The sequence below is a fragment of the Bos taurus genome, chromosome 3, assembly GCF_002263795.3.
Source record: "Bos taurus isolate L1 Dominette 01449 registration number 42190680 breed Hereford chromosome 3, ARS-UCD2.0, whole genome shotgun sequence".
Taxonomy (NCBI): Eukaryota; Metazoa; Chordata; class Mammalia; order Artiodactyla; family Bovidae; genus Bos; species Bos taurus.
The window spans coordinates 11009603-11028170 of record NC_037330.1 but is presented as its reverse complement, the minus strand read 5'-3'; the positions used below and the strand labels follow the sequence as shown (position 1 = coordinate 11028170).

General features: G+C 39.5%; 1 protein-coding gene across 2 annotated transcripts in view; it reads right to left on the bottom strand.

The window, feature by feature from the left end:
- The window catches only part of SPTA1 (spectrin alpha, erythrocytic 1), a 96495-nt gene that overhangs the window by 63197 nt on the left and 14730 nt on the right, over positions 1-18568 (bottom strand). For both annotated transcript variants that reach the window (XM_024985936.2, NM_001206588.2), the window contains 5 exons: positions 18109-18219; positions 16377-16454; positions 16090-16245; positions 14337-14541; positions 12755-12936 (listed from right to left, as the gene is read on the bottom strand). In XM_024985936.2, coding sequence (XP_024841704.1) covers positions 12755-12936; positions 14337-14541; positions 16090-16245; positions 16377-16454; positions 18109-18219 — 732 coding nt within the window. The remainder of the gene's footprint in view (positions 1-12754; positions 12937-14336; positions 14542-16089; positions 16246-16376; positions 16455-18108; positions 18220-18568) is intronic.

Below are 18568 nucleotides of genomic sequence, written 5' to 3'. Positions count from 1 at the left end.
CTGTGGCGGATTCATTTTGATATTTGGCAAAACTAATACAATTATGTAAAGTTTAAAAATAAAATTAGAGGAAAAAAAAATCAAAAAAAAAAAAAAAGTGGGCCTTAGAAAGCATCACTACGAACAAAGCTGGTGGAGGTAATGGAATTCCAGTTGAGCTATTCCAAATCCTGAAAGATGATGCTGTGAAAGTGCTGCACTCAATATGCCAGCAAATTTGGAAAACTCAGCAGTGGCCACAGGACTGGAAAAGGTCAGTTTTCCTTCCAATCCCAAAGAAAGGCAATGCCAAAGAATGCTCAAACTATCACACAATTGCACTCATCTCACATGCTAGTAAAGTAATGCTCAAATTCTCCAAGCCAGGTTTCAGCAATATGTGAACCGTGAACTTCCAGATGTTCAAGCTGGTTTGAGAAAAGGCAGAGGATCCAGAGATCAAATTGCCAACATCCGCTGGATCACGGAAAAAGCAATAGAGTTCCAGAAAAACATCTATTTCTGCTTTATTGACTATGCCAAAGCCTTTGACTGTGTGGATCAAAATAAACTGTGGAAATTCTTCAAGAGATGGGAATGCCAGATCACCTGACCTGCCTCTTGAGAAACCTGTATGCAGGTCAGGAAGCAACAGTTAGAACTGGACATGGAACAACAGACTGGTTCCAAAGAGGAAAAGGAGTACGTCAAAGCTGTATATTGCCACCTTGCTATTTTAACTTATATGCAGAGTACATCATGAGAAACTGTGGGCTGGAAGAAGCACAAGCTGGAATCAAGATTCTGGGAGAAATATCTATAACCTCAGATATGCAGATGACACCACCCTTATGTCAGAAAGTGAAGAGGAACTCCAAAGCCTCTTGATGAAAGTGAAAGTGGAGAGTGAAAAAGTTGGCTTAAAGCTCAACATACAGAAAACGAAGATCATGGCATCTGGTCCCATCACTTCATGGGAAGTAGATGGGGAAACAGTGTCAGACTTTATTTTTCTGGGCCCCAAAATCACTGCAGATGGTGACTGTAGCCATGAAATTAAAAGACGCTTACTCCTTGGAAGGAAAGTTATGACCAACCTAGATAGCATATTCCAAAGCAGAGACATTACTTTGCCAACAAAGGTCCGTCTAGTCAAGGCTATGGTTTTTCCAGTAATCATGTACGGATGTGAGAGTTGGACTGTGAAGAAAGCTGAGTGCCAAAGAATTGATGCTTTTGAACTGTGGTGTTGGAGAAGACTCTCGAGAGTCCCTTGGACTGCAAGGAGATCCAACCAGTCCATTCTGAAGGAGATCAGCCCTGGGATTTCTTTGGAAGGAATGATGCTAAAGCTGAAACTTCAGTACTTTGGCCACCTCATGCGAAGAGTTGACTCATTGGAAAAGACTGATACTAGGAGGGATTGGGGGCAGGAGCAGAAGGGGATGACAGAGGATGAGATGGCTGGATGGCATCACTAACTCAATTGGATGTGAGTCTGAGTGAACTCCAGGAGTTGGTGATGGACAGGGAAGCCTGGCATGCTGCAATTCATGGGGTTGCAAAGAGTCGGACACAACTGAGCGACTGAACTGAACTGTACTATTTGAAAACTAAGGCAGTGCATGATGCCTCAGACTAAAGAGATAGACTTGGCTGAGGGTCAGTTGCTATTTTATCCAGTTCTCCACATGTTGCAATATTAGTTTCTTCATGTATACAATAAAGACTTTAGAGCATCTGTATGGATGTGAGAGTTGGACTGTTAAGAAAGCTGAGCGTCAAAGAATTGATGCTTCTGAACTGTGGTGTTGGAGAACACTCTTGCGAGTTCCTTGGACTGCAAGGAGATCCAGCCAGTCCATTCTGAAGGAGATCAGCCCTGGGATTTCTTTGGAAGGAATGATGCTAAAGCTGAAACTCCAGTACTTTGGCCACCTCATGTGAAGAGTTGACTCATTGGAAAAGACTCTGATGCTGGGAGGGATTGGGGGCAGGAGGAAAAGGGGCCGACAGAGGATGAGATGTCTGGATGGCATCACTGACTCGATGGATGTGAGTCTTAGTGAACTCCGGGAGTTGGTGATGGACAGGGAGGCCTGGCGTGCTGCAATTCATGGGGTCGCAAAGAGTCAGACATGACTGAGCGACTGAACTGAACTGAACTGAGAGAATACTTATGACCTTTTCCAGCTTTGATAGTCCATATCTAAAATTTCTTTTGCAAGCATCGTATCTTAGCCTCTACTACAACTAGGAGTATAACCAAGCAGGACCCTACATGCCTTCCTGGGACAAATCCCTCCCCCATACCTTCTGTTTAGCTCCTTTCTGAAGTAGTCAGATAATATCTGATGCATATTTCCTGAAGTTTTCAGATGCTAAAACCACTACCAAATAGAAGAAATTAACTTGAAATTAGCTTGAGGATCATGAGCAGTAGTCCGCAGATCTTCTGGTACATAAGGCTTGATAATATTAACTGCTCTCAATACAATACAAGCTTGGATTCTGGGATGAGAAATTGAGTCAACTAGAAGTTGATTTCCACTGAATTCTCTAGAAACTCACATAGAGTATCTCTGCTGCAGGGAGGAAACCAATTTGACTCCATGTTGGAAACTGTTCTTTGACTTGTTTTTCATTGCTTTTGTTATTATAATCATACTTAACGGCTTTCCTGGAGGACCCTGCCCCTTCGCATGACTGTAAACTAAAGTGCCTTTGTTCAGCTTACTGACAGATAGCTTGTCCCTGCCCACCTGTGAATAGAAGAGATTAACCCATCATTTCTGCAGGCTGGAAATTCTCTTGGAGATGTTTTGCAAGACTGAAGACCCTTTCAATTTACTTCCCCACTGTCTCTCCCTCTCTATTCTGCCTTTTGACTTTAGTTCCTCATTGCTTCTTTCTCTCTGATCCATAAAAGAACCTGACACCCAGACCCCAATAAGATGGCTATTTTGAGGCACCAGCCTACCATTTTCTCAGTCTGCTGGCTCCTCGATTAAAGTCTCTTCCTTGCCGCAACATCTCATCTCTTGGATTCATTGGCCTGTTATGTGACGAGCTTGGACTCAGTAACCTCTATACTCTAAAAACTTACTGGATAAATTTACTTTAAAAAATAGTCTGGAGGCGGTCACAAGATGGCAGAGGAATAGGACAGGGAGACCACTTTCTCCCCACAAATTCATCAAAAGAACATTTAAACGCTGAGTAAATTCCACAAAACAAATTCTGAATGCTGGCAGAGGACATCAGGCACCCAGAAAAGCAGCCCATTGCCTTTGAAAGGAGATAGGAAAAAATACACAAGACAAAAAGAAAGACAAAAGAGGTAGGGATGGAGTTCCGCCCCGTAAGGGAGTCTTAAAAAGAGAGAAGTTTCCAAATACCAGGAAACACTCTCACTGTCGAGTCTGTGGTAAGCCTTGGAACCACAGAGGGCAACATAACTGGGAGGAAAAATAAATAAATAATTAAAACCCACAGATTACGTGCCCAACGGTAACTCCCCCAGCGGAGAAGCAATGCAGACGCCTGCACCTGCCACTAGCAAGCGAGAGCTAGGCACAGAGGTGTGGGCTGCACTGCTTAGAGTAAGGACTGGGCCTGAATGCCGCGAGGGCAATCTGAGTGAACTAACTTGGGCTAGCAAACCAGACTGTGGGATAGCTACCACGCAAAAAGCCCTAACCTAAATGGCACCCCACTCCAGTACTCTTGCCTGGAAAATCCCATGGATGGAGGAGGCTGGTAGGCTGCAGCCCATGGGGTCGCTGAGGGTCAGACAGGACTGAACGACTTCACTTTCACTTTTCACTTTCACGCATTGGAGAAGGAAATGGCAACCCACTCCAGTATTCTTGCCTGGAGAATCCCAGGGATGGGGGAGCCTGGTGGGCTGCCATCTATGGGGTCACACAGAGTCAGACATGCCTGAAGCGGTTTAGCAGGGAAGACACCGTCAGGCCTGCTCACAGAACAAAGGACTGAACAGAGCTAGCCCGCTGCAGATCATCCCCCTCTGGTGACAAGCAGCCAGAGCCAGAAGAGGGCAATTGCAGCCCCAGAGAGGCATTATCTACCAAACTGCAAGCAGGATTCTTTGCTAACTAAGATTTCTTGGGGTTCTGGAAGGTCAACATCCGCCTGAGAAGGTGCACAGGTTGTACACCCAGAAAACCGAGTGGCAGGGATGGGGGAGGCGATAAGTTGCAGTGACTGTGCTCGCCAAACACCTCATCACCTGAGCTGCTCGGGCCTGGGAAGGGCACAAAATGCAGGTCCAACCGAGTCTGCACCTCTCAGGACTACCTGAGTGCCTGAACCTGAGCAGCTTAGACCTGGGAGGTGCATGTAGCCCAGGGCCAGCCTCAGATGGTTCCCAGTGGAGGAACCTAGAGCCTGAGCAGTGTGGGTAGAGAGGTCACACGCACCGTGAGTGGGGGCAGGCCCAGTGTGACTGAGACTTTTCGAGCACACGCCAGTGTTATTTGTTTGCAGCATCCCTCCCTCCCCACAACATGGCTGAACAAGTGAGCCTAAAAAAGTGTCCACCACCGCCCCCTTGTGTCAAGGTGGAAATTAGACACTGAAGAGACCAGCAAGCAGAAGAAGCTAAAACAGAGGGAACCGCCTTGGAAGTGACAGGTGCAATAGATTAAAACCCTGTAGTTAGTACCGACTACATAGTAAGGAGCCTATAGATCTTGAGAAATATAAGCTGAACCAAGAAACTATCCAAAAATGAACTGACCCCACACTGCCCACAACACCAGAGAAGGTCCTAGATATATTTTTTATTATTTTTACTATCATTCTTTTTTTTTAATTTTTAAATCCTCTATTACTCCTTTATTTTCATTTTTATAACCTACTATTGCTTTGAAAAAAAAAAAACAGACCCTATTTTTTAAAGCAAACTTCATATATATATATTTTTTTTAATATAATTTTTGTGACTTTTTTTTTTTTCTTTAATGTACTTTTGAAAATCCAGCCTCTACTCTAGATTTTTAATCTTTGCTTTTTGGTATTTGTTATCAATTTTGTACCTTTAAGAACCCAATCTTCAGTGCCCATTTTTACTTGGGCATGAGATTACTGGCTTGACTGCTCTCTCCCCCTTTGGACTCTCCTTTTTCTCCACCAGGTCACCTCTATCTCATCCCTCCCCCTTCTCTTCTGTACCCAACTCTGTGAATCTCTTTGTGTGTTCCAGATGGTGGAGAACACTTAGGGGACTGATTACTGGCTGGATCTGTCTCTATCCTTTTGATTCCCCACTTTATCCTCTTGGCCACCTCTGTCTCCTTCCTCCTTCTTCTCTTCTCTATACAACTCTGTGAACATCTCTGAGTGGTCCAGACTGTGGAGCGCACATAAGGAAGTGATTACTGGATAGCTTGCTCTCTCCTCTTTTGATTCCACTTCATCTCACTCGGGTCACCTCTAACTCCCTCCTCCCTCTTCTCTTCTCCATGTAACTCTGTGAACCTTTCTGGGTGTCCCTCACTGTGGAGAAACTTTTCATCTTTAACCTAGATGTTTTATCAATGGTGCTGTATAAATGGAGAAGTCTTGAGGCTACTGTAAAAATAAGACTGAAAACCTGAAGCAGGAGGCTTAACTCCAAGTTCTGAGAACACCATAGAACTCCTGACTCCAGGGAACATTAATCGACAGGAGCTCATCAAACACCTCATACCTACACTGAAACCAAGCAGCACCCAAGGGCCAAGAAGTTCCAGAGCAAGACATACCATGCAAATTCTCCAGCAACACAGGAACACAGCCCTGAGCTTCAATATACAGGCTGCCCAAAGTCACTCCAAATCCATTGACATCTCATAACTCATTACTGGACACTTCATTGCACTCCAGAGAGAAGAAATCCAGCTCCACCCACCAGAACACCAAGACAAGCTTCCCTAACCAGGAAACATTACAAGCCATCCATACAACCACACCCACAGTGAGGAAACGCCACAATAAAGAGAACTCCACAAACTGCCAGAATACAGAAAGGCCACCCCAAACACAACAATATAAACAAGATGAAGAGACAGAGGAATACCCAGCAGGTAAAGTAACAGGATAAATACCCACCAAACCAAACAAAAGAGGAAGAGATAGGGGATCTACCTGATAAAAAATTCTGAATAATGATAGTGAAAAGGATTCAAAATCTTGAAAACAAAATGTAATCACAGATAAATATCCTGGAGACAAGGATTGAGAAGATGCAAGCAAGGTTTAACAAAGATCTATAAATAATGAAAAAGAGTCAATATATAATGAATAATGCAATAAATGATATCAAAAACACTCTGGAGAGAACAAATAGTAAAATAACAGACGCAGAAGATAGGATTAGTGAGGTAGAAGATAGAATGGTAGAAATAAATGAATCAGAGGAGAAAAAGGAAAAATGAATTAAAAGAAATGAGGACAGTCTCAGAGACCTCTGGGACAATGTTAAACGCCCCAACATTTGAATCATAGGAGTCCCAGAAGAAGAAGACAAAAAGAAAGACCAGGAGAAAATACTTGAGATAATTGTTGAAAACTTCCCTAAAATGTGGAAGGAAATAATCACCCAAGTCCAAGAAACCCAGAGAGTCCCAAACAGGATAAACCCAAGGCAAAACACCCCAAGACACATATTAATCAAATTAACAAAGATCAAACACAAAGAACAAATATGAAAAGTAGCAAGGGAAAACCAACAAATAACCCACAAGGGGATTCCCATAAGGATAACAGCTGACCTTTCAATAGAAACTCTTCAGGCCAGAAGAGAATGGCAGGACATACTTAAAGTGATGAAAGAGAAAAACCTACAGTCCAGATTACTGTACCCAGCAAGGATCTCATTCAAATATGAAGGAGAAATCAAAAGCTTTACGGACAAGCAAAAGCTAAGAGAATTCAGCACCACCAAACCAGCTCTCCAACAAATGCTAAAGGATATTCTCTAGACAGGAAACACACAAAGGGAGTATAAACTCAAACCCAAAACAATAACGTAAATGGCAAAGGGATCATACTTATCGTTAATTACCTTAAACGTAAATGGGTTGAATGCCCTAACCAAAAGACACAGACTGGCTGGCTGAATGGATACAAACACAATATTCCTATATATGCTGTCTACAAGAGACCCACCTCAAAACAGGGGATACATACAGACTGAAAGTGAAGGGCTGGAAAAAGCTATTCCACGCAAATAGAGACCAAAAGAAAGCAGGAGTAGCAATACTCATATCATATAAAATAGACTTTAAAACAAAGGCTGTGAAAAGAGACAAAGAAGGACACTACATAATGATCAAAGGATCAACCCAAGAAGAAGATATAACAATTATAAATATATATGCACCCAACATAGGAGCACTGTAATATGTAAGACAAATGCTAACAAGTATGAAAGGGGAAATTAACAATAACAATAATAGTGGGAGACTTTAAACCCCACTCACACCTATGGATAGATCAACTAAACAGAAAATTAACAAGGAAACACAAATGTTAAATAATACAATACACCAGTTAGACCTAATTGATATCTATAGGACATTTCACCCCAGAACAATGAATTTCACCTTTTTCTCAAGTGTACACGGAACCTTCTCCAGGATAGATCATGTCCTGAGCCATAAATCTAGTCTTGGTAAATTCAAAAACATTGAAATCATTCCAAGTATCTTTTCTGACCACAGTGCAGTAAGATTAGATGTCAATTACATGAGAAAAACTATTAAAAATTCCAACATATGGAGGCTGAACAGCATGCTGCTGAATAACCAACAAATCACAAAAGAAATTTAAAAAAATCAAAATATGCATAGAAATGAATGAAAATGAAACAGAACCACCCAAAACCTGTAATCCACTGTAAAAGCAGTGCTAAGGGAAGGTTCATAGCAATACAGGCATACCTCAAGAAACAAGAAAAAAGTCAAATAAATAACCTAACCCTACACCTAAAGCAACTAGAAAAGGAAGAAATGAAGAACCCCAGGGTTAGTAGAAGGAAAGAAATCTTAAAAATTAGGGCAGAAATAAATGCAAAAGAGACCATAGCAAAAATCCACAAAGCCAAAAGCTGTTTCTTTGAAAGGGTAAATAAAATTGACAAACCGTTAGCCAGACTCATCAAGAAACAAAGGGAGAAAAATCAAATCAATAAAATTAGAAATGAAAATGGAGAGATCACAAAAGACAACACAGAAATACACAGGATCATAAGAGACTACTATCAACAATTATATGCCAATAAAATGGATAGCTTGGAAGAAATGGACAAATTCTTAGAAAAGTACAACTTTCCAAAACTGAACGAAGAAGAAATAGAAAATCTTAACAGACCCATCACAAGCACAGAAATTGAAACTGTAATCAGAAATCTTCCAGCAAACAAAAGCCCAGGTCCAGATGGCTTCACAGCTGAAATCTACTAAAAATTTAGAGAAGAGGGAGTTGGTGATGGACAGGGAGGCCTGGCGTGCTGCGCTTCATGGGGTCGCAAAGAATCGGACACGACTGAGCAACTGAACTGAACTGAACTGAACTGAATACCTATCCTACTCAAACTCCTCTAGAAAATTGCAGAGGAAGGTAAACTTCCAAATTCATTCTACGAGGCCACCATCACCCTATACCAAAACCTAACAAAGATGCCACTAAAAAAGAAAACTACAGGCCAATATCACTGATGAACATAGATACAAAAATACTTAACAAAATTCTAGCAATCATAATCCAACAACACATTAAAAAGATCATACACCATGACCAAGTGGGCTTTATCCCAAGGATGCAAGGATTCTTCAATATCTGCAAATCAATCAGTGCAATACACCACATTAACAAATTGAAAAATAAAAGTCATATGATTATCTCAATAGATACAAAGAAAATCTTTGAAAAAATTCAACATCCATTTATGATAAACACTCTCCAGAAAGCAGGAATAGAAGGACCATACCTCAACATAATAAAAGCTATATATGACAAACCCACAGCAAACATTATCCTCAATGGTGAAAAATTGAAAGCATTTCCCCTAAAGTCAGGAACAAGATAAGGGTGCCCACTCTCACCACTGCTATTCAACATAGTTTTGGAAGTTTTGGCCATAGCAATCAGAGCAGAAAAAGAAATAAAAGGAATCCAAATTGGAAAAGAAGAAGTAAAACTCTCACTGTTTGCCGATGATATGATCCCTTAAAGACTCCACCAGAAAATTACTAGGGCTAATCAATGAATATAGTAAAGTTGCAGGATATAAAATCAACACACAGAAATCCCTTGCATTCCTACACATTAATAATGAGAAAATAGAAAGAGAAATTAAGGAAACAATTCCATTCACCATTGCAACGAAAAGAATAAAATACTTAGGAATATATCTACCTAAAGAAACTAAAGACCTATAAATAGAAAACCATAAAACACCGGTGAAAGAAATCAAAGAGGACATTAACAGATGGAGAAATATACCATGTTCATGGATCAGAAGAATCAATATAGCGAAAATGAGTATACTACCCAAAGCAATCTATAGATTCAGTGCAATCCCTATCAAGCTACCAACAGTATTTTTCACAAAGCTAGAACAAATAATTTCACAATTTGTATAGAAATACAAAAAGCCTCGAATAGCCAAAGCAGTCTTGAGAAAGAAGAATGGAACTGGAAGAATCAACCTGCCTGACTTCAAGCTCTACTATAAAGCCACAGTTGTCAAGACAGTATGGTACTGGCACAAAGACAGAAATATAGATCAGTGGAACAAAATAGAAGCCCAGAGATAAATCCACGCACCTATGGACACCTTATCTTTGACAAAGGAGGCAAGAATATGCAATGGAGAAAAGACAATCTCTTTCACAAGTGGTGCTGGGAAAACTGGTCAGCCACTTGTAAAAGAATGAAACTAGAACACTTTCTAACACTGTACACAAAAATAAACTTGAAATGGGTTAAAGATCTAAACATAAGACCAGAAACTATATAACTCTTAGAGGAAGACATAGGCAAAACACTCTCTGACATAAATCACAGCAGGATCCTCTATGCCCTGCCCCCCCCAAAAAAAAGAAATGGAAATAAAAGCAAAAATAAACAAATGGGACCTAATTAAAATTAAAAGCTTCTGCACAACAAAGGAAACTCTAAGCAAGATGAAAAGACAGCCTTCAGAATGGGAGAAAATAATAGTAAATGAAGCAACTGACAAAGAACTAATCTCAAAAATATACAAGCAACTCCTACAGCTCAATTCCAGAAAAATAAATGACCCAATCAAAAAATGGGCCAAAGAACTAAACAGACAGTTCTCCAAAGAAGACATACAGATGGTTAACAAACACATGAAAAGATGCTCAACATCACTCATTATCAGAGAAATGCAAATCAAAACCAAAATGAGGTACCATTTCAAGCCAGTCAGAATGGGTGCGATCCAAAAGTCTACAAGCAATAAATGCTGGAGAGGGCATGGAGAAAAGGGAACCCTCTTACAGTGTTGGTGGGAATGCAAACTAGTACAGCCACTATGGAGAACAGTGTGGAGATTCCTTAAAAAACTGGAAATAGAACTGCCTTATGATCCAGCAATCCCACTTCTGGGCATACACACTGAGGGAACCAGAATTGAAAGAGATACGTGTACCCCAATATTCATTGCAGCACTGTTTTTTAATAACCAGGACATGGAAGCAACCTAGATGCCCATCAGCAGATGAATGGATAAGAAAGCTGTGGTACATATACACAATTGAGTATTGCTGCTGCTGCTGCTGCTGCTGCTAAGTTGCTTCAGTCATATCTGACTCTGTGCGACCCCTTAGACGGCAGCCCACCAGGCTCCCCTGTCCCTGGGATTCTCCAGGCAAGAACACTGGAGTGGGTTGCCATTTCCTTCAGCCATTAAAAAGAATACATTTGAATCAGTTCTAATGAGGTGGATGAAATTGGAGCCTATTATACAGAGCGAAGTAAGCCAGAAAGAAAAACACCAATACAGTATACTAACACATATATATGGAATTTAGAATGATGGTAAAGGAGACAAAGATGTATAGAACAGTTTGTTATACTCTGTGGGAGAGGTAGAGGGTGGGATGATTTGGGAGAATGGCATTGAAACATGTATAATATCATATATGAAATGAATTGCCAGTCCAGGTTTGATGCAGGATACAGGATGCTTGTGGCTGGTGCTTTGGGATGACCCACAGGGATGGTACAGGGAGGGAGACGTGAAGGGGGGTCAGGATGGGGAACACGTGTATACCCGTGGGGGATTCATGTTGATGTATGGCAAAACCAATACAATATTGTAAAGTAATTAGTCTCCAATTAAATAAATTTATATTTAAAAAAATAGTCTGGTGTGATTTCAGTGGGTAACTTTGAAACCAACAGCCTAGACATCTGTTTCATAGTCCTGGCCCTGCTGTTAATTTTCTCTGTGACATTGGAGAAGTCACTTCATTTCTCTGTGTTTCAATTTTCTTAAGAAAAGAAAAAAAGTACAATTAAAAATATTTCAAGTTTTGAATTGTAGGATGCCAGAATAGAAAGACATAATTTTATCCAAACTTTTAGTTTACAGGTAAGTAAACAGAGGTGCAAACAGGTGAAAAGATACACCACAGAACTAGTAAGTGATAAGGCTATATAAAATCCAGGTTTCTGGATTAAGAGTACAGCATCATATTTAGAAGAGTCAATAAAGTCTTATAGCAGCCATAGGGTTCTGACAAAAGACACCAGGCACCAAGAAGAATAGCTGGATAAAGGAGATACTAGAAAGAGGTAGTTGACCAACTAAACATTTTGAATTTTTACCTTTGGCTTTTTTGGGTAATTAGAATAGGAAAAAGGAGTCCAAAATGGCGGTGAAGAAAAACAAAGAAAGGACAAAGCCCATAAAAATGAAACAAAAGAAAATCTGTGGACCGGAGTGAGAACCTCAGGTGAAACAAACACACGCCCTTCTTGGCTCGCCCAATTTGCACAGGGCAGGCTCAGGGGGAGGAGACAAAACATATAAAAAGAGGAAGCCAAGAAGGACTGAGCCCTCTCCTTTGGGAATGGCCCACCCTCATGCCTCAAGGGTGTACTATCCTCTGCTTGCCGAATAAAACTTAACTGTAACCAAGCTGTAACACTGGTGCACCATTTCAAATCTTTGCCCACTGCTGCAAGACAGAACAGAGAAAATTACACGCTCTCCCGGTATATCATCCAAGTCATGGTATCAGATATGTTGGGGGATTGTGTAAATTTCTTCAGTTCTATCTCATGGGAGCAAAGATTTGAAATGGTGGACCAGTGTTAAAGCTTGGTTATAGCTCAGTTTTATTTGGCAAGCAGAGGATAATACACTCTTGAGGCGTGAGGGCAGGCTGACCCCAAAGGAGAAGCCTCAATCCATCTTGGCTTCCTTTTTTTATATTTTTTGTCTCCTCCCCAATGAGCCTGCCCTATGCAACTTGGGCTAGCCAAGAAAGGGGTGTGTTTGTTTCACCTGAGTTTCTCACTCCGGTCTGCAGATTTTCTTTTGCTCCATTTTCATGGGCTTTTTCTGTTCTTTGTCTTTCTTCACCGCCATTTTGGACTTCTTTTTTCCTATTCTAAATACCTAACAGCTTCCTGCTTTGTCCCACTTTTTTTTTTAAATAATAATTATGATGAATGTGCTCAGAATGTATATGGGTAACTTGGCTCACAATTGGTTAAAGAGCTAGCAACAAACCTGACGAGTAGCCACAGCAGACTCCAGGAGGCCATGTTTCCTGAGCAGATTCTGTACATCTGCTAGGCCTTTCCCATAATCCTGAGATCTAGCCTGCCATTCCACTTCCTCCAGCCATTGCATCAGGTCTTCTGCATTATTTTCAAATTGAAGCTGCTTATTTGCTTCATGCAACTGGATCCCTAGGAAAAGACATCAAGTGTAAGACAGGTATCATAACTAATCCTCATTATATGCTATTACAAGTTATACCAACTTAAGGAAAAATATAATGTTTGGATAGTCCAATGGGAAAAATATAACTGTCTAACATGTGATTACATTAAAAAATTACCATTAATTTGTAGAATTCAGATAGGATTTTCTTTTGAAGATAGTAGTGTTCTCAAAACAGATATAAACAATATGTTCATTTCTTGTTGAGGTATGGGCCTATGTTAGATTTTTAACTATCTTGTCACTTGTTATACTCTATTGAGACCTCCCTTTCAAAGGGATTCAAGCATAAACATGTCATTTTCCAAGAGAAAATAAAACTTGGGGTTAGCTCAGTTTGAAATTTTGAAGTATTTTTTCCTAAATATCTTCCTCAGAACTTTGCTAACCATCAGCCACCTCTGCCTTAGTGCCTGTTCTTTATCACAAACCACACCCTACAATTTTCTCTTCCAGAAAATATTTTGATTATCCACTGTTCTCAGCTAAATTCTTTATCATATGATTTTATAACAATCATTTGCATTATTTCTGTGAAACAATTACTAGGACATGAAGTAACAGCAACTTCTTGTTACAGTCAAGTTGATTTGTTTTCCTAAACCAAAAATCAGGATATCCGACAAAATCAATATGATGTATCTTTTCTATAACCAGGACAGAGGCATGTCTGTAGATAATGTTTATAACAAATGGACTATTGACAGAAAAAGCATCATTATTTGTGTTAATTATGATGATTGATTTGTTTGTCAAAGTAAGAGGTGAAGTTAAATTTAAGTAGAGGCTAGTCAAGCAGACATGGGAATTTTTTAAGAGCTTACAATAGAACCTGAATATGCCCAGATAGGTGAAACAGCAAGCCATCAAGCCTTTTCACAAGAATAAAATATCATGGGAACCTCACATGTGGCCCCAACCATATTTTAATGCCTAATTAAATAACCTGAGTCAGAATATGTTGCTTCATTTATAGAACAAAAAGATGTATAATCGAATTATGGACACTTATTTTAGATGTATAGTCAATATTGAATTCACGATATCTGAATATTTATTCAACAGGAAGCAAAAAAAGGGAGAAAAGTGAAAAGAAAACAAATACAATTTCAGTTGAAAAGACCTACATATCTGAAGAAAAGAATTGTGTTAATATATAGAAGAATTGTGTTAATATATAATAATTGTGTGTGATAAGTTTAGGTTAGATTTTTTAAATTTCTTGACCAATAGAGGAAGACACAGGGAGGCAAATGAGTAACATCCCTCCCTTCTCACAGAGGCCATCGGGTAAATTCAAGGTGGTAAAGATGAAGGTGGGTTTCAGAATTTAGGAATTCATTTCTTAAAAGACTCTGCTTCTAACCTTTCTGCTCTGTAGCCTCCTGCAGTTCAATCCAGAGGCTCTCAACTTCCCTCAAACGATCAGCCACCTTGTCGGAGGCATAATGATTGCTGTCAATCATCTCCTGGCCAGTTTTCTGTATATTATTAAGCCGGATCTGATTAGCTGCCAATTCTTCTTCAAAGACTTTCTGCTTTTGAACCTGGCTCTTCAAGTTCAGTGTTTCCTAAGAGAAAATGAAAACAGTGAAAGAAAACAATTCCTTGAAAAATGAGGGGCAGATATTTTGAGGACAGGAATTTTTTTTTCACTATAAATCTAAGTGAACTAAGAAGAGGATATAAGGCAGAACTGTTCTAGTCCAAGTATAGAGCCAGAGGATGCTCAGGAAACTATGACCAATTACTCCTTTCATACAAATGGCAGACATAGCTAATCACCTCCTGAACTTATTTCTATTGAGTCTGGATATGGTCTGAATATCACTTTAAATATGACACCATATGTAAGGATTATCAATCGATCACAGCTGGCATGAAAGATGGAGATTATTTTCCATTCCTGCCTTTAGCAGAGAAGACCTGTTTACCCTACATACACTGGAACCATAACTCCTCTAGAGAACACAAGCACATAGGGATAAGTTTTACAGAATGAAAGTTAAAAATTAGATGCTCAAAGTTCTATCGAAAGAATATTAGAACAAGAGCATCAGAGGTATACATTTAAGACTAAATGATACTTAGAAAGTAAATGCAGTGAATAGATTTTGGCCTAGAAATCAAGAGACTGATTCCAGTCCTGACTGTAAATGCAAAAATTTGTGAGTGTATGTGTGTGTGTGTGCAAAATAGTTTAACAGTTTATTATGCTCAGTCACTCAGTCATGTTTGACTCTCTGTGACCCCATGGATTGTAGCCAGCTAGACCCCTCTGTCCATGGGATTTTCCAGGCAGGAATACTGGAGCAGGTTGCCACTTCCTACTCCAGGGGATCTTCCCGACACAGGGATCTAACCCACTTCTCTTTCCATCTCCCTCATTGGCAGGCAGATTCTTTACCACAGTGCCATAAGGGAAGCCTATTGATAATTTATATTGTGAGTGAAAAATATGTGTTTTATATAATACCAAAATAAAAAAAACTTATGTGTGACTCAAAGATAATTCAGGAATTTTTCAGAGTCACACAAACTAAAACAGGACAGGGAATGAATTCAAGCCCAGTGTTTACTTTCCCCCGAGAGAATTCATGTGTCTAACTCTATGTTAAACAGATCTAAATAATCGGTTAACCTTGGGCAACTCACTACACAATTCAGATCCTGGTTTCTTCATCTGTAAAATAAGGAATTGTTCCTTTCCAGCTACAAAGCAGTAAGTTTATATTGTGTCAAACCATTAGGTTAATTCTGAGTTCCTGGTAGCCTGAATGTACGTTATGACTAGACCCAACATTTTCCTACTATAAGGGTGCATAGGGCAGCAGAAAGGGGGATATGCAGCTAAATAAAGAGAATTCCTGCTTTCCCCTGCTCTATTAAGGACCACTGGAAATTGTGCCAGGGAAAGGGGGTGATGGGAAACAGGGTATTGGAAAATTGGAAATTAGAAATACAGTCTTGGAGGAATCATTGTGCTTCTCTGAGATTCTGTCTCTCCATCTATAAAATGAGGCTCACCAGCTGAACGCTATTGTCTTTTCAGGTCCAAGATTGTAGTTTCATTAAATTAAGTACCAATGAGTATGTTCTGGGTCTGCAACCCTGCCTACCTTATAATCTTCATCATCTGCCAACTTTTTCTTTTTGTTGATCCAGTTCTTTAGGTCATCTGAGTCCTGATACAGTTGCTGCAGAAGGAATGAATCCTCCAGCAATCCGCGTCTAATGGCAGCCCTTTTTCGTAGATTGTCCCGTCGGACCAACAGCTGCAAAAAACATAAACAAACTCACGGTCAGAAAAATAAAATATGGATGCCTGAGATCTACTGCCTACCATGGTTAACAATGCTCCAACATTTTCCCTGGCCCGGGTGCACAGGCAGGCAGATGCACATACTTCATCCCGGATAGCAGCGATCTCCTCTGAATCATAATGCTTATCATCAATCAGTTTGGTTGCAGTCTTGTCTATGGTCTGGGGGAAAAAAAACAAAAAGTGTTTTTCTCTCATTGGCACTGAGTAAGTCGCCACAGTTTGTTTAGCTGTTTAAAGAAGAAGCATGACAATGTGGGAAGAGGACAAGATTCAGGGTCAGAAGATCTGGGTCCTACTTCTGATTTCTGTTATAAATTGTATTTCAAAATATAAATCTCAGGTTAATTATTTTCTCTATGCCACAGTAGTTTCTTCTTAATCTAGGTTACAGTGAATGAAACCTGTTTTCACTATGAGGTGAGTATTTGATCTATTTTAAAATTTTTAAGAACCATTGTTGATACAGCCTTGTTCAATGGCCAGTATTTATCTATCTATCTATCTATTCACTCACCCATCCATCATATACCATATGTACTTCTTAATAATTCATCTCTATCTCTAGCTATATGGGGAATGGAGTCATATTATACATGTGAATTTTGACTCATATTCATTCATAAACTCTCAAAATTGCTCAGGATGAATTAATTGATTGGGAATAGGAAAATGATGTGAAATTACAAATAGTATTTAATAAACAATAACTTATTTTACATTGTTATCTTTTACCAATGAAAATCAACCTAATAAGCATATGAACTGGGAAGGGACCATAGCAAGCTCTGAATTGATCTAAGATTAACAAAGAAAATTTGGAGTTTTGTGGTTATTGTTGTTGCTGGTGGTATACATGCACATGTGCAAGTTTTGGCTAACCCCAGCACAGTCCTAGGAGACAGCCGAAGACATACAGTACATATATATTGGGCAAATAAAGTCTCCCTTACACTTCTCTGAGACTTGCTTATGTATTGACAAGTTTCTGGGACACTGTAACTTAAGGTTCACAAGAAAATTATAGCAGCATTAAATGCAAAACGTAAAGATGAAGATATACAGGAAAAAATAGATACTACCTAGATATCTAGATATTACTAAAGAAAGCTAAATGGAGATATTACTGGAGAGGAAAAGACTAAAAAATGTAAATAATACATTCAAATATATGTTAAGTTATGATTCATATTGGATATGGATCCCATAGTTTCTATTTATACTTCAGGAAAAAAAAATAAGACAATCAGGCACTGTGTCAGAAAATATAAATTGCTCAAAATCTTTAAAAACTTTCTAAAAAAATCACAATATTTTAAAGGAACTGTCCTACAATTAAATTAATTAAAAAATAAATTTACCTAATTCTGAAAAAAATTTAAAAGTAAATACTTTCTAAATATGCTTTGTGGAATAAGAAATGTGTTGATAAAAAGTGGGTATGATTATTTTTCTGAATGTTTTCTCTTTTTAAAACAACTCTCATGTCTGATAGTTATGAGTAATTCTAAGAATTGGTAATCTATGAGATGTGTGAAACACAGGGAGTTCAACCTGGTGCTGTGTGACAATCTAGAGGTGTGGGATTGGGTGGGGAATGGGAAGGAGGTTCAAGAGGGAGGGAATGTATATATACATTCCCTGAATAACATTGTTGTAAGGCAGAAACCAGCTCAACATTGTAAAGCAATTATCCTCCAATTAACATGTATATCTGTGGCTGATTCATTTTGATATATGGCAAAACCAATACAATATTGTAAAGTTAAAAAAAAAAAAAATGAAGCCAATGCCCAAACAAGGGCCCATTTCTTACTGTGATCTTCTCCTCCTGGGCAGTAAAAGCTTCCTCAAAGTCATCATGCTTCTGAAGAAGGGCTTCTACACTGCCCAGTGAATTTCCGAGATCCTCGTTTTCCAGGAAGGCCTGTAGAAGACAGAAAGATACATCCCAGCTGTGCCTCACCAGTGAGAATCATTCCCTTTGGAATATCTCTGAGAAAAGCAATAAGAAAGGAGGTGAGGGGGATGGAAAGCAAGATGGGAATTAACACAAGGTAGGAGAGGAGATAGAGATTAACCTCAAAGAGCAGAACCTCAGCTTCAGAGTTCCCTTCCCAACCTTCTCATCCAAATGTATTACCTTCATCTCAGTGTGTGAACCAACCAATCTAAGCATGATTCTGTGTTCTCAAATCCTCAAGAGGACCACTCAACTCCACCAGAAAATCTCTGGTTAGCCCTGCCTCACTCATCACATTTTTCTTTCACGGATC